Source organism: Onychomys torridus, chromosome 19, assembly GCF_903995425.1.
Source record: "Onychomys torridus chromosome 19, mOncTor1.1, whole genome shotgun sequence".
Classification (NCBI taxonomy): domain Eukaryota; kingdom Metazoa; phylum Chordata; class Mammalia; order Rodentia; family Cricetidae; genus Onychomys; species Onychomys torridus.
The window spans coordinates 34,363,164-34,376,491 of record NC_050461.1 but is presented as its reverse complement, the minus strand read 5'-3'; the positions used below and the strand labels follow the sequence as shown (position 1 = coordinate 34,376,491).

The window sequence follows — 13,328 nt, the reverse complement described above, 5'->3', positions numbered from 1 at the left end:
AATATTAATAATGCTTAAAAGTTCTGCTATCATTTATATATAAAAATCTATCCAAAACATTTTAATTGGTTTGTTTTGTGTTTGAGGCAGGATTTTGCTGTGTAGCTTTGGCTGGCCACATACTCATGTGGTGTATGTGGACCTCAAACTCAAAGGAATCTTTTTTGTCTCAACTTGTGGATTAGAGGCATTTACCACCCTATCTATCTAGTTTTTCATTAATTTTATATATATATATATATATATATATATATAATATATAATATAATTTTTTTGTTTTAGGAATTAAATCAATAGACTTAAAGTGACAAATTGGTTTCTGTAGGAGAGGCATAATTGTCTAGTACCCTCCAACAATGGGCAGAACTGTTCCTTTTGAATCTGAAAGAAAATTTTAAAACTTAAAATACATTTTCTTTTATATTAAGGAGGATTGACATCTCTCCAAGTGCTCTGAGGAAGCATACCCGTTTAGCAGGGGAGGAGAGAGTTTTTAAAGAAGAAAATCAGAAGGTATGTTTTTAAAGAATACTTCCTTTAATGTGAAAATCTGCTTAATGATACTGTAATAACATTGTTTTTCTGAGGCAAAATGATTACATCTTTTTAGAATTATTTGTAAATGCATTATATTTATGGGATTTTAAAATGCTTATCAATGGTAATGTCAACCCTAAGAATAGGGACTCGGTGAGTAAGTTTATAAACATTGTGATATAAATTTATATTGTGGTTTTTACGAGGTTTTGAGGTGAGATCAGTGAGTCAGAATTTGAGTGTACCTTAAAGTTAATTGTATTTCTGTTTCTTCAAAGATGTTACCCTAATGCTGCTAGGCCTTTTGAGGGTAGCAAGTTTTGACAACCCAGGCTGTCCTTGAACTCACTGCAATGCTCCTGCCTCAGCTTCCTGAACATTTAGATTAGCCATGTGTACCATCCTACCTGGCTAGTGCATGGTTTTTATATGATTTAAGAAATAGGCATGTTTCCCCCCCCTTCGGCTCTTTCTGGTTTTTTGGTCCTAATTCAGTTTGTTTTGTTTTTTTTATCTTCTGTCTTAACATATGCCTGTGTGTGTTCTAACACGAGACAGAAAGGGGATGGATCCAGATGGAGGGGAGGTGGGGAAGAACTGGGAGGAGTAGAGGGAGGGGAAGCCATAATTAGAATATATTGTATGAAAAAAATGAAGTTTAAAAAAAAAAAATGAAAGAAAGAAATAGGCACTTTAGGCTGGATACAACTTTATTCTTTGTACCCAGGAGGCAGGGGCAGGGGTAGGTGGATCTCTGAATTCCAGGCCTGTCTGAACTACATATAATTTGGATGCCAGATGTGGCTACATCATGAGAAAGAAAAGAAGTAGGCATTCTAGAAATTGATTTGCTAAGTGAACTTTCACTTCTATTGGACTACTTAGGAATTTGGCTTTGAAACTTGAAAAGAGCCTGTGTAGATCCTACAGGTAAGATGAGGAAGCTAGGGCCTTGGTGAGCCTGCAGGGCAGTCACTGTGGGTTCTGGTGATGCAGGATTGGCACTTATTAGGTACACTAGTTCATATGACTGTCTATAAAGTGCTTAGTAGTGAAGTATGCAGGAGAGGTAGCAAGGGACCAGTTCTATTTTGAAAATGCTAAGAGTTTGGAAAATAACTTCTTTATTATTATTATTTGTGGGGGGGGGGCGTTGAGACAGGGTTTCTCTGTGTAACAACAGTCTTGGCTGTCCTGGATCTCACTTTGTGAACCAGGCTGGCCTCGAACTGAGATCCACCTGCCTCTGTCTCCCAAGTGCTGGGATTAAAGGTGTGCGCCACCACTGCCTGGCTTGGAAAATAAATAACTTTTTGTTTGTTCATTTTTGTAGACAGGGTTTCTCTGTGTAGCTTTGGAACCTGTCCTGGAACTTGCTCTTTAGACCAGATTGGCCTTGAACTCAGAGATCCGCTTGCCTCTGCCTCCTGAGTGCTGGGATTAAAGGTGTATGCCACTACCATCCAGCTTTTTTTTAAACTATTTTTTTGGTTGGAAAATAGCGTCTTAAACCTTGACTTTCCTAATTAAAATAGTATGTCTGTTTTGTGGATTTGTGGAGTAATTGGGCTATCTTGGATTGTTTGCACTTTTTTTGGTAGGAACTTACTGACATTGCCAGTATACAAATTTTTCAGTAGGTGTGCTACTTACTGAATTAACTTTGAACTCTAGATTTAGGGATAAGGTGATGTCTGTGCACAGGAGATAACAGTTTTGGTAAAATGGACTGAAGAACAAACCAGTTCAATACTTTTAAAAAAATTTCTGACCTTAATACTTTAGGTTCAGTAAATGTTAATTGTGTTAATTTCCCCAACAGTTAATTCTGTCTTTGTGCTCTGACAGTATTTTTCTCCTCTTAGTACTCAGACTAAATTTTGGTCTGAAAGAGAAGTAATAGGTGATTATGAGGACATGATACTAGGGCTTTGCCATCTCTGTCTTAATTTAATGAATAACATGTTAATAAGAAATTAGATGCTTAGCAAACTTTACAAAGTAGTTTTCCTTAGGTTATCTTGTTTTTTGTGGAGTTGGTAATACCCACATAAATAGGAAAGCTTTGCTTATGAGTAGACTTGTTAGTCTAGGAACAAATTGGTGAGTAGTACTTATCACATTGAGAAATGCATACATATATACATATATATATTTCAGGTTTGTTCTTGCTTATGATTATTACAGTTAGACTTCCCGGAATAAATACTTCTCATTGTTGAATAATGTCAAGGATGTCCACATTGCTTAGCATCTTACTGATGTGTAATTTCTCTTCATTCCTAGATGCCTCTTTTCAACTCCTAAATTATATAGTATTTGAAAAAGCAATGGAACAAGGAGGAGGTGAACTGTGACCCAGTTAAACTAATGTCTGTTGCAATACCTGAATTGAGAAAGGGCAGTATATGGCCCAAGACACACTGAGTACAGGATTGCCAATACTATCTGTTTGACTTTGTTTGACCTTTGTTCAACCTCAGTTTCTTAATGAATTCCACTTGCATGTCATGAAAACTACAGAATCCCTAATTTTGAAGTATCTTTTCTTGGGTTTATCAACTTATCTGGGAAGAGCTTGATGATAATGAGGCTTGGTTAATGAGACCCCTAACTTCAGGATCTCAAGATCACAGGCTGAAAGCCACATTGCAACTATAGACGAGAACTTTTAACACTGTTCAACTATTTCCTAAAAGCTGTTTGGAAGAATGAGAGTTAATCATGATGCACTGAGTGGAAGGATGTATCAGTTTGTTGTTGGAAGATTATTATAGATTGCTTTGAATAAATACCACAAATCTAAGGGTTTTAGTGACTTAACTCTAGTGTATGTACACAAATGCTCAGTAAAAATAGGTATTTTTAAAGAATTTCAAGGATGATGGTTGTAAATGATGCATTGGTTTTTAATACTAAAGTGCAGTAGAATCTGGTGTAATGCTGCATGTATATTTGCATTTCTGTTTCTTCCCTGAATTCTGTATTTTATGTGTGTTTTCTACAGGGAGATAAAAAATTAAGGTGTGATTCAGCTGATCTTCGGCATGACATTGACCGTCGCCGTAAAGAAAGAAGTAAAGAACGGGGCGATTCCAAGGGCTCCAGGGAATCTAGTGGATCAAGAAAGCAAGAAAAACCTCCAAAAGATTACAAGGAATACAAATCTTACAAAGATGACAGGTAATTGTTAAAATTGTCTTGACTTAGGGTTAGCTTCTAATTAGCCTTTAATAATTGTCAGCTTAATTGCTTTCAATTTTGACTATGTAATCGAATGTTTAAATTTAAACAATTAAAATTATTTGTTTTACAGCAAAAATGTATTTGTCTTTTACACGGCTTATGGTGGATGAGGACAAAAACTTTGGAATAGCAAGCTAACACTGAAAAAAAAAATGACAAATTAATGTGTCCTATTATCCAGGCTACATCAGGAGGTTGGACTTCAATGCAGTGCATTTCTAGAAACAGTTTGTGTAAGAACTGGTTCGTTATGCTTGATTCCGCACTTTTTCAACTCATAACACCCAGAGTACAAGACTGTTAAAGTGATATCTAGTGGTTTAACATGGGAGAGATGGGGGGAGGAAAAACTAGGAAATAGGATTGTGCATTAGTCTTTGAAAATTATATTTCCGTGGATACTGTTAGCAGTGGTAAGAGTTACTGCAGGTATGACCTTTTTGGGTGTTGCATTAGAATCATGTAAATTTGATCATCGTAGAGTCAAATGTAGGAATATAATGTATTATATAGATAATTGTTTTTCTTGATGTTCATTAGGTAAATGGTGGATTTTACTTGTGTTTTTAAATTTATGACTGTTATTTGTAATGTCATGTGCCTTTTATTTCTATCATGATGTTATGGCCCAAACCGTACAAACTGTTCTGACTCAGGGTATATATAAACTGCAGTCATTTAAAACTTGGACTCAAGAACATTTTTGGTCTTGGTTGTAGCTTAGTTGTAGAGTGCTTACCTAGCTAGCTTGTGTCAGGCCCTGGGTTCAATCCCCAGCACTGCAACAAACAACAGAAACCCACTCTTTCCTTTCCTTTATTGAAATAACAAAAGATTATAAGTTAATGTAATGAAGAACTGAGCATCATTGACGTTTGCAAACTACCAGTTTCTAGCTGGTAGGCTGTAGTGTGTTTGTTAATTATATAAAACAATCATTGAAGAAGATTGGAAACAGACTGTCAGAGTTTACACCCGATTTCACTTATGTAATAAGTTAAAGGGGATAGGTTTTTTTTTTTTTTAAAACTTAAAAACATTCCTCATAAGATTCTAAAGAATTCTTTATCTTTTAAAAAAAAAAGCACATATTTTCTTTATTTTTCAGCAAACATAAAGGTAGAGAGCAAGACCATTCTCGATCGTCATCCTCTTCAGCATCCCCTTCCTCACCCAGCTCTCGAGAAGAAAAAGAGAGTAAGAAAGAAAGAGAAGAAGAGTTTAAAACTCACCACGAGATGAAAGACTACTCAGGATTTGCAGGAGTTAGCAGACCTCGAGGAACCTTTGTAAGTCATAGTTGTCCTTGATCATTCAGGAAACTTTACCTTGGAGACCTGTGACAAGGGAAATCAAATATACTCTGTAGATTATTAGCCATCTTATCCAAAGTCAGAATCAGAATCGGTCTTGAGAAATGAAATGGTATTTGAAATACTACCTTCATTCTGAAATGCCATTTTGAGATCTTGGAAGCATCTATATAAACAGATATATATTTTTTTTTTCCCAGATCAGTAACAGTTTAAAAAGTTCACTTATTAAATCACTACTTTGAAAAAAAACCTATTTTAGTAACATTAAAATCTACTCGTCTCTGTATTATTAGTTTTCATTTTTGTCTATTCAGGTCCTTGCTTATTTGTATACCAGTTACACTTTTCCTAATTCTACATAGCATGCATTATCTCCATGTTTTACAAAGTTACTGTAACCTACAGGCTTAAAGGTCGTGCATTTTCTCCTATCCCTACTTTTATCTTTGTCTAGTTGGATATTGCGACAGTCACTAGGTCATTTAGGTCAAGGAAGACATTTTCTTATAGGGTAACAGATGTGTTAAACAACTGGGGTTCTGGTGATACTTTTGGCTAGTGAAAAGGGGGGACCTAACTATATCATAGTTTTAAAATACTAGTTCCAGGTCATGAAGTACATCTTAAGTATATTATTTTTCTTAATCTACTCAACTTCCAGTAGGCCTATGGTATATTATAAAATGGCTACCCTTTTCATCCTCAGTGGCTGTGAAGACAGACAGGCAGACAGACACACATGCACACATTACATTTTGCTTTTGTTACTGCAGTAAAATCTAGAGTTTGCATGTAACTAAATACCTTTGATTGCATTACTAAACAGCTTTGTTAATGTTAATCAGTTTCGAATTAGAGGCAGAGGAAGAGCCAGAGGAGTTTTTGCTGGGACAAATACTGGTCCAAACAACTCAAATACTACTTTTCAAAAGAGACCGAAGGAAGAGGAATGGGATCCAGAATATACCCCAAAGAGCAAGAAGTACTTCTTGGTGGGTGTTAGAAATCTGTTTTATTTGGTTTGCGTTTATTTTCAAAACATCCTAGGTGAATACATTTCAGTGCAGATATTCACCATTATGAGATTTTACTGTAATGTGGATGAACATTTTTTTCTCCTAATACCATTACTTAAATTGTTTGAAGCTTTGAGTTCAGATGTGGGTCCCTTTAGTTCTGATTATATGTTTGACTTAACATCACATACAGTAGGCTGATGAAGGTAAATTAAAAATATGCCTGATTTGATTCACATTCAGAGAAAAAAACAACTGTAGTTAATTCTTTCATATCTGTCTTAAGACAGTTCTAAGTGTAGAAACCTCTTAATTGTATTTTCTATTATAACTTTAAAGACAAGAAAAGTAATGTTTTTCACAATTCTTGTAATGAAGGATCTCAAGGTTTTCAAAATTCTTTGGAATAATAGGAAAAACAAGTTTTGAAAAATATAATTGCTAGATATGCTGGCTTTGATCCTTGATTGTGATGGACATGCTTTTCCTGTCCAAATAGTTTTCCAAGGGTAAATTAGGAGGTTATTGGCCTTGAAGGATCTATAGATAGGATGGTAATTGTGTTGAGTTTGGCATGAGGAAAGAAAGGTGGTATGTTCTGTATGTTAAGGTACCAAAACTTATCAGAAGTATTAGTTTTTGTCATAGCTTTTCAGGGAAGTCTTGTTTCAGGGCTGGTTTTGAAAATTGGAAGCAAGTAAGGAAATAGTAATGGGCTTAGAGGGTGATCAGATCTGAGTGTTCATAGCAGATTTGCCTAGTTAGAGGTCAAATCTATATTCTGAAGTTAATCTGTTTGAAAAATTATCAGTATACTTCTTCCTCAAAAATGGATTTTTACTTTCCTGTTTACACCAATGACCCCAAATTTGGAAAAGTTATATAAACTTTTAGAATGCATGATGAGTAATAGTCATTCAGTTTGTGTTCTCTGCTGAGAAACTACTAACTTGAGGTAGCAATCTGGAAATAATAGGTGTGTGATTCAGTTATTGATGAATTGTTTTAGAAGACTTATTTACATTGGGTTTTGATCATAAATGGCTGGGTAGATGGTTCAGTGGCTAAGAGCACTTTCTGCTCCTACAGAGGACCAAAGTTGAATTCTCAATAAACATATCTTGGGAATCTGACACCCTCTTGTATGTATCCTCTTCTGTGGGTACCTGTGGGGCTGTGTGCACATAACCACAAATACATTCATTCATTCATTCATTCATTCATTTATTTATTTATTTTGAGACAGGGCTTCATAGCCCTGGCTGTCTTGGAACTCACTGTGTAGACCAAGCTGACTTCAAACTCAGAGATCCACCTGTCTCTGCCTTCCAGGAGCTAGGATTAAAGCATGTGCCATCACATCTGGCTTAAAAATGTCTTTAAATTAAGCATTCTGATCTTTTAAGAAAAAAATAGAACTTATAAATTACTCTTTTTTATTTTAAATGTCCTAAAAGGCAACTAGTTTAAAATCCTAGTTTGGGGCTTCAGGACGAGTAAGAGAAACTTTTGAGTTCTTGTGACTTTACAACTGAGCTGATTAGGAGAGTTATGGAGTTATTGTCTTGAGTCCTGACATAAAGATGGCCAGGTAAACTGAGCAAACTAGAAGAGTCAAAGGGGTTAGGTTTTTGTTATAAATATGTTTGAGAAAATTGAGAAAACCCAGGAATCAGGATTGTGGTAGGGCTGGCAGTGGTGGCACATGCCTTTAATCCCATCGCTAGGAGGCAGAGAATCTCTAAGTTTGAGGCCAGCCTGGTCTACACAGGAGTTCCAGGACAGCCAGGGATACACAGAGAAACCCTGTCTTGAAAACAAAACAAAAAACCCCAAACAAACAAGAAGGATTGTGGTAGTCCATAATACTTTAGTAATAAAAGCAATTGAAGAGGGAGGTAGCAGTTGCCTGAACCAAGGGTCTACATTTGAAGGAGGATTTTAAAGCATTTCCTGCAAGTTTTTTTCTTGCTATGGAGCTTTGACTGGCTTCATACTTGGCCTCCTGTCTCAGCTTCCTAAATGCTGGCCAGGTTTACAGTTGTGGCCCACCACCCCTGACTTTAATGGGGACTTGGAAATAATTTGATCAGGTGTAGTGTACCTGAAAACCTAGATGAAAGACACATTTTTCACGAAAATTAAATTCTCTTTAATTGTTTAATTGGAAGTGATTGGGCGAAAGCAAGAGTAAATCCAATGGAAAGTTGTTAATGAAGATTTAGAGAGACATCAAGATCCAAGAATCATCACAGGACAGTCACCATTAAAGATGGGATAAGATCACACAGGATACATGTTGTTAAAAGATCAGATGAGGAATAAAAAAAAATGGCAGACAAAAATAGTTCAAGTATGAGAGGTCAGAAAGTTGAGAGAATAAGCATTAACTAGTAAATATGTAACCATTAGGTCCTTTTACTTTTCTTCAAGATAAGGTTTCTCTGTATAGAGTAGGCTGGCTTCAGACTTACAGAAGTCTCTCTGCCTCTGCTTCAGACTGCTGGGAATAAAGGAGTGTGTTGGCATACTATCCCACCCCTTTAACAGTTTCAAAAACCAGTGTATTTTTGAGACATGCTCTCAAACCTGCTTGGTATATACTGGATGATGACTTTGACTTCCTGATTTTACTGTGCTTATTCCTGAGTTCTGGCATTACAGGCGTGGGATGCTGCACTCAACCAAAAGATAGAATTTAGACCAGACACTTTCTTTTGCTTGTCAGACTCTGCTGTCTCAATTTGGACATAGGCATTTTAGATTGTCTTATAATATGCAGTAATTTTATTAGTGTGTTATTTTAAGAATTTAGTTACTTGCTGGGTGTGGTAGTGCACGCTTTTAATCCCAGTACTCTGGGAGGCAGAAGCAAAGTGGATCTCTTGAGTTTGAGCCAGCCTGGTCAACAGAGCAAGTTCTAGGACAACTAAGACTACACAGAGAAACCCTGTATCAAAAAAACAAGCAACAAAAAAAAGTTTAGTTACTTAAATGGTGATAATTTGTTGCTATTGTGGGCTATCATTTTAATTTTTTGGTTTTGTTTTGGAGGCAGGGTTCCTCTGTGTAGACCTGGGTGTTCAAGAACTTGCTTTGTAGACCAGGTTGGCTTCAGATCTGCCTGCCTCTGCCTCTGGAGGTATAGGATTACAGTTATGCACCACTGCTGCCCTGTTGTGGATTGTAATTTTAAATTTTTGATCTGTATAATTTATGTATACACTTATCACAGACTGATGATTAGAGTTATTTTGGTACTTAAGAGCAATTGAAATAGCAGCTTGTTGGATTTACCAGAATTTTTCGTTTCTTTTTTTTTTTTTTTTGAGACAGGGTTTCTCTGTGTTGCCCTGGCCGTCTTGAAACACTCTTCTGTAGACCAGGTTGGCCTTGAACTCATAGAGATCCACCTGCCTCTGCCTCCTGAGTACTAGGATTAAAGGCATACATCACCATTGCCTGGCTTATTAGAATGTTTTAATTTAAAATATTTTTCATTTTATGTACACTGACTTTAGACTGTATTAAGAATAGATATACCAGCAAAAATAACAGTTCAAAAAAGATGAGGTTTAAAATTAGACATTTCTTTGGGTTTTTAACAGTAATATACCAGTGTAGAAAGTTTAACCCAGTAGAATTTTAATGCTTAGTAACATTCAATCTGGGCATGGTAGTGCATACCTGCAATCCCAGCATTCAGCATTGACATCCCAGCATAGACAAATATGGGATCAACATGGATTACATAGTGACCTACTGTCAGACATGAACAAATTTAAAGTTTAAAAAATCTTTCTGAGTTGAGACTGTTCTGTATTATAGATGAAGAGTGATAAAGTTACTGAGCAGTGTGACTAGTGGACTAGTAAGAATGGAGTTAGTATTTGAGTCCGTGCACTATGCTCCAAGCTGAATTTCTCATTTGTGGACCTCATACTGCCTTGATGAATTATAGTAATGCTTGTTACATTCTTACATTTCTTATCTCCGACCTTGGCTTTCTGAAGAGGTGTGATAATCAGTAATAAGAATTGTAGAAAATATACTAGTGTCAGGTACGTAGATCCTAAGAGATGAACATGAGTCATTGGAACAAGTGGGAAAATACAGAAAAGGGCAAGTTCTCAGAAGAAAAGTAAATGATTAATCCCTGGTAGAGTGAGGAGCTTATGGATGGCGGAGGGGTCAAGTTTATAGTAACTTTTGAAATTTAACTTTTTAAAAATACTTTTAAAATTGATAAACTAATGAGGGGAGCTTGAGACAGGATTTTGTGCTGCAGAACAGGATAACTTTAAAATGTGGTTCCTGTCTCCTGAGTGGGATAGATCTGCATGCCTGGAGGACAACTAAATCGGGTTGTGTTGGGGAGATGAGGATCCAGGAGAGCTTCAGTCCATTATAGAGTCCTTCAAAAACAAAAGCCATTTCAACTGTCATCTCTGAAAAGTTCAATGACTAAAATTAGGAAATTCAGAAATTCAGTGTAAGAATTTGAAAATTGAGACTGTTTAGAGTGATTGGGGAGGAGGCTCAGTGGTTAAGCTGGAATTCCCAAGATGCCCATGCAAATGCTGGGTTTGTGGTAATTCCTGCCTCCATGGTGGAGATAAGGGATTCTCCTAGCCATAGCTACCACCACATTGATGGGTTTGTTTGCAAGACCCTTCCTCAGTGGAAAAGGTAAAACGGTCAAGAATGTTCCCAGCTTTAGTCATGCCCTCCCTCCACAGGCATGCACACACCCTTGGCCAAGCACCCATACATAACGCATGCCGCACACACATGAAAATGGCAGAAGGAGGAAAACAGTGTTTAGTCTCCACAATTTTCACCTAGTTTCTGTTAGGTTTTCTCTGAAGGAAACATCTTAGTCTCCTGAGGTTCTGCTGTCTTTTGAATTAAACGTTCAGATGAGCATGTATCTAAGAGGAATGGCTAATTTGGCTGGCACCTAGCTTTGCTACTGCCTTTCCCCCCCATTTCTACTCTGAGTTGCCTGATACGGTTATTCATTTACTGCCCCCAGGATTTGTGGGAATTGTAGATAATGGTCAGTAAGAGTTTTCATTTTTCTTGGTTTCTTGGTGTTTTATAGGATAGTAGTAGATAGTCAACAGCATACCTGGTTCTAAAGATTGGATGAATGATTACATGTATTCAGAGCAGTGTCTTACCATACCTAGTAAGCACTATAGAATCATTGAGTTCTTGCTTCTCAGACACTGGGCCAGTATTTTACTGATTCTGTTCTCCAGTGTTCCCTCTAGGCTGTCTCTGAATTAGAATGAGGTAAATTCTCAGAGAATTGGGTTAGTAAATCGCAGGTGTTTTCTCCAGAACTACTTCGCTTCTTCCTACAAATTCAAGGACTAATAAATGCCACATCCAAAAGAAAGGGGCGGGGGGCTCAAAAATTGGGTATTAATCCCATGAGTGAGCATGAAACAATGTAATTATAGACATTGTTTTGAATGGCTCTTTTCTGATGTCTAACATTTTGTTGATCTTAGAAGTGACTCTTTATGGAATCATGCACAACTCCACCTAGCAATCTTCATTGGTTTGGTAAAGCTATCAAGATACCAGTTATTAACAGTTGAGAACTCTTCTTTAAAACAGTTTAATAATTGCCTGTATATTTCCAAGTTTTACATTGCATAAGGAGTTCATCTTTACAAACTGATTATGCATAAAGGCTTATTCTGTTTTGCAGTCAAGTCTTTGTGACACATTTTAAAAGATTTTAGAGTTGGGTAGTTGCTCAGTATACGTACTTAAAAGGCTGTGCAACATGACGTTTGCATTATGCTTGTTTTCTTGTAGAGGGCCATTGTTACGCCTCACTTTGCATTTTACAATTGGCAGATTTAATGAGTTAGGGAGACCTTTGGCCTTTTGTATTGTATTTTGGAATGGGAATACTTATTACAAACTTTTCAGCCTTGGAGATTGTTTTGCTTAATAGAACAGTTTGTAAGTTGGAGAGTAACAATTTAAATACAGCTAATGAAAGATTAAGTTAGAATGTAATAGCTTCGATACTTTAAAATAGCTGAGATAAATTGCCACGGGGCTCTGTCATTTACCATTCAAACTCCTAGGCTACAGATTGATGTATATTCACATCTAGATTTAAATCTCAGTGTAGAATTTTAAAATCTTTCCTGCTAGGCATAATTTATATAACATGTAATAAATGTTATTTATAGTATTATAGCGACGTTTTCTGGCTTTTGTAGTGGGGAAAGTTTGTTGAATCACATTACTTACAGTGGGACTTGCATTGATATCTTAACAAGAAAGCCATTTCATTGATGTGTTTTCTTTTTAAACCTTTCTATAGCATGATGACAGAGATGATGGTGTGGATTATTGGGCCAAAAGAGGAAGAGGTCGTGGTACTTTTCAACGCGGCAGAGGGCGCTTTAATTTCAAAAAATCAGGTAGCAGTCCAAAATGGACTCATGACAAATACCAAGGGGATGGGATTGTTGAAGATGAAGAGGAGACCATGGAAAATAATGAAGAGAAGAAGGACAGACGCAAAGAAGAAAAGGTAGACGTTCTCTGATTTTTGACAGATTTGATTTAGTATAAGCTTGGCAGGCAAGTCAGTTGATCAGCTTCTAGAAATAATTATCATTAACATTCACTATCCACAGCTTTATTGACCTCTAATCCTAATTTTTTTTTCTCTTTTTAGGAATAGCCTGGAGATTGCAACAGAGAGCAGAACTTGACTCACATTTTTTTAAACCTGATTTTTGTTTTCAAATAAGAATGTAAAACATTTTACTTAAAATTTACTGTTTGCAAGTAGTCTATAGAAATTTTGTTTTAAGTCTTCAAATACCTTGGAAACATAGTAGACTGAATGTTGAAAATTGTATTGAAATAAAGTAGGAAATGTTCCGTACCATATTTGTAACTATCAACTTTTAAAAACCTTTGACTGTTTTTGTTACATGCATTGTATTTCTGCTTTGTCTATAAGAAATGGTCAAGTCCAGCTCTGTGACAGCTCTGATTCTCTTGCCTCCCTGTTTGTTAATGTTTGATTCTGAAGTGAACACACAATCCACACAAAACCTTGACCAGGAGTTGTTTATAGTGACCACACTAATTGTTTAACTGGACACATCTGTTTAACATCTTTCTTAATTTGAACACACTACATTGTAGGACGACTAATTTTCAAAACTAC

At 36.3% G+C, this 13,328-nt stretch overlaps 1 protein-coding gene across 8 annotated transcripts in view; it reads left to right on the top strand.

The window, feature by feature from the left end:
* The window catches only part of Bclaf1 (BCL2 associated transcription factor 1), a 30,492-nt gene extending 17,574 nt beyond the window's left edge, over window positions 1-12,918 (top strand). For 2 of the 8 annotated variants that reach the window (XR_004943166.1, XR_004943163.1), the window contains exons 8-13: window positions 429-513; window positions 3,545-3,720; window positions 3,854-4,016; window positions 4,892-5,072; window positions 5,945-6,091; window positions 12,468-12,681. Coding sequence is in view for 4 of the 8 variants with exons in the window: in XM_036168561.1 (XP_036024454.1) it covers window positions 429-513; window positions 3,545-3,720; window positions 4,892-5,072; window positions 5,945-6,091; window positions 12,468-12,680; window positions 12,828-12,833 (808 nt within the window). In the remaining 4 variants the exon portion in view is untranslated. Of the gene's footprint in view, window positions 1-428; window positions 514-3,544; window positions 3,721-3,853; window positions 4,027-4,891; window positions 5,073-5,944; window positions 6,092-12,467; window positions 12,682-12,827 lie in introns of those variants that run through there. The other 6 variants (XM_036168561.1, XM_036168560.1, XM_036168563.1 and 3 more) reach the window with 4 other exon arrangements.
* The last annotated feature ends 410 nt before the right edge of the window (window positions 12,919-13,328 follow it).